This window comes from Echinococcus granulosus, assembly GCF_000524195.1.
Source record: "Echinococcus granulosus chromosome Unknown EG_S00476, whole genome shotgun sequence".
NCBI lineage: Eukaryota > Metazoa > Platyhelminthes > Cestoda > Cyclophyllidea > Taeniidae > Echinococcus > Echinococcus granulosus.
The window spans coordinates 2874-4217 of NW_020170855.1; the positions used below are offsets into that span (position 1 = coordinate 2874).

Genomic DNA, 1344 nt, shown 5'->3' on the forward strand with positions numbered 1-1344 from the left:
ATGATAATCAGTTCTTTCGGATCGGCCAATAACCTCGAATGCCACAGGCGGTGATTTGGAAGTCGTCTTGGTGTGGTGTTTTTCCTGCTCCTTGTCCGAATGGATTCAGACCGTAAATATCAAGCTAAATGTGTGAAAAGCAATCATCTAAGTCGTCCATTCTGTAAAAGCACCATTACAATTGACTCGGTAAGGGTAGGGGCTCTTGTTCAGCCCCATGTATTCAATGCATAAGTGAACATCTGGCATGATTGCATTTGCTTTTTCAAGAATTTAAAATCTTTTAGGCAAATGGTATAGGCAATTTTGGCTGGTTTAGACCTGAAGATCAGAGAAGGAATCTTGAGATAAAAGTAAGTGATTTTAGTCCCTTAATCTCCATATTAAACCGAATATATATAATTCTGACAAATGTTCGCTTTGCCAGAGTGGTGAAGGTATTGCGAAATGCTAAATGCAGTTAACTTCCAGAACGCATTCTTCGTTTGTGAAAGGTCGAGAGGGCGAAAGTATCCCGGAACAGATTTTCCAGAGTATTTTTGGGAGTGCTTTCCCCTGTGGAACATGTGACTTCAGCAACTGGCGTTCAGTCGTAAGTTTGTCTCACGTTTTAATGTAATACCTTTTATACAACTTAGCCTTCTCTCTATGTAAGTCATTTCGCTCTAAAACTACAGTGGCTGTTAAAAGGTTGCTTAGTGTCCCTGGAACCTAAAAGATTCCTCTTTCATTCTCAATAGTGCATTTTTCTCACCTTTACTTGCACATTAAACCTTCAAATAATCAAATAATCTTGAAATCGAGCTCTGTTTGAAAAATCTAAATCATCGGCAGACGCGGGAGAGTCATTTAAAGATGCTTTGGACGTAAACTTTTTCTATTATTTTTCTATTATCTATTGCAGACGCTATTCCCGTCTCATTGACCACTGGGTACCGTCTCTTCTCCGCTATTGCAGCCTATCCCATCTCTGTTGCTCACAGTTCCCTCCGTGCCCCCAAAGAGTACCATGACGTCCTGTCTTCTTCTAGTCGTTTAGCATTTCTGAGTTCATGCCCCATGTCCGGTGAGCATTCGACATCAGTTTATTCCTATAGTGCCGCCATTATTTCAGAATACCCAATTCCCTTATCTACGTGTCATTATCAATACGTGCAGTGTTGTCTAACACTTTACACCAGTCGACTGCACCAAGTCATACCGAATATAGCTTGGTTAAACGTGAATGAAAATGGATGGAAAATGTTCTTAATATTGGAAATATTTGCTCTTGTTTTTTCTTGATCGGCAGGTAAATCTGTCGGGTCTGTGTGTAAGTGTTTGTGTCATCGGGAAGAAAATAAG

The 1344-nt window shown here is 40.3% G+C and overlaps 1 protein-coding gene across 1 annotated transcript; it reads left to right on the forward strand. All coding sequences in view use genetic code 11, as the record gives it.

The window, feature by feature from the left end:
- Positions 1-99: 99 nt before the first annotated feature.
- EGR_11191 (hypothetical protein) lies at positions 100-1168 on the forward strand (the record flags this gene model as incomplete). Its single annotated transcript, XM_024500438.1, has 5 exons — positions 100-189; positions 288-353; positions 461-596; positions 905-1066; positions 1098-1168. 5 exons carry the CDS (start codon positions 100-102, stop codon positions 1166-1168), a joined length of 525 nt encoding a protein of 174 aa, XP_024345148.1.
- Positions 1169-1344: the final 176 nt, after the last annotated feature.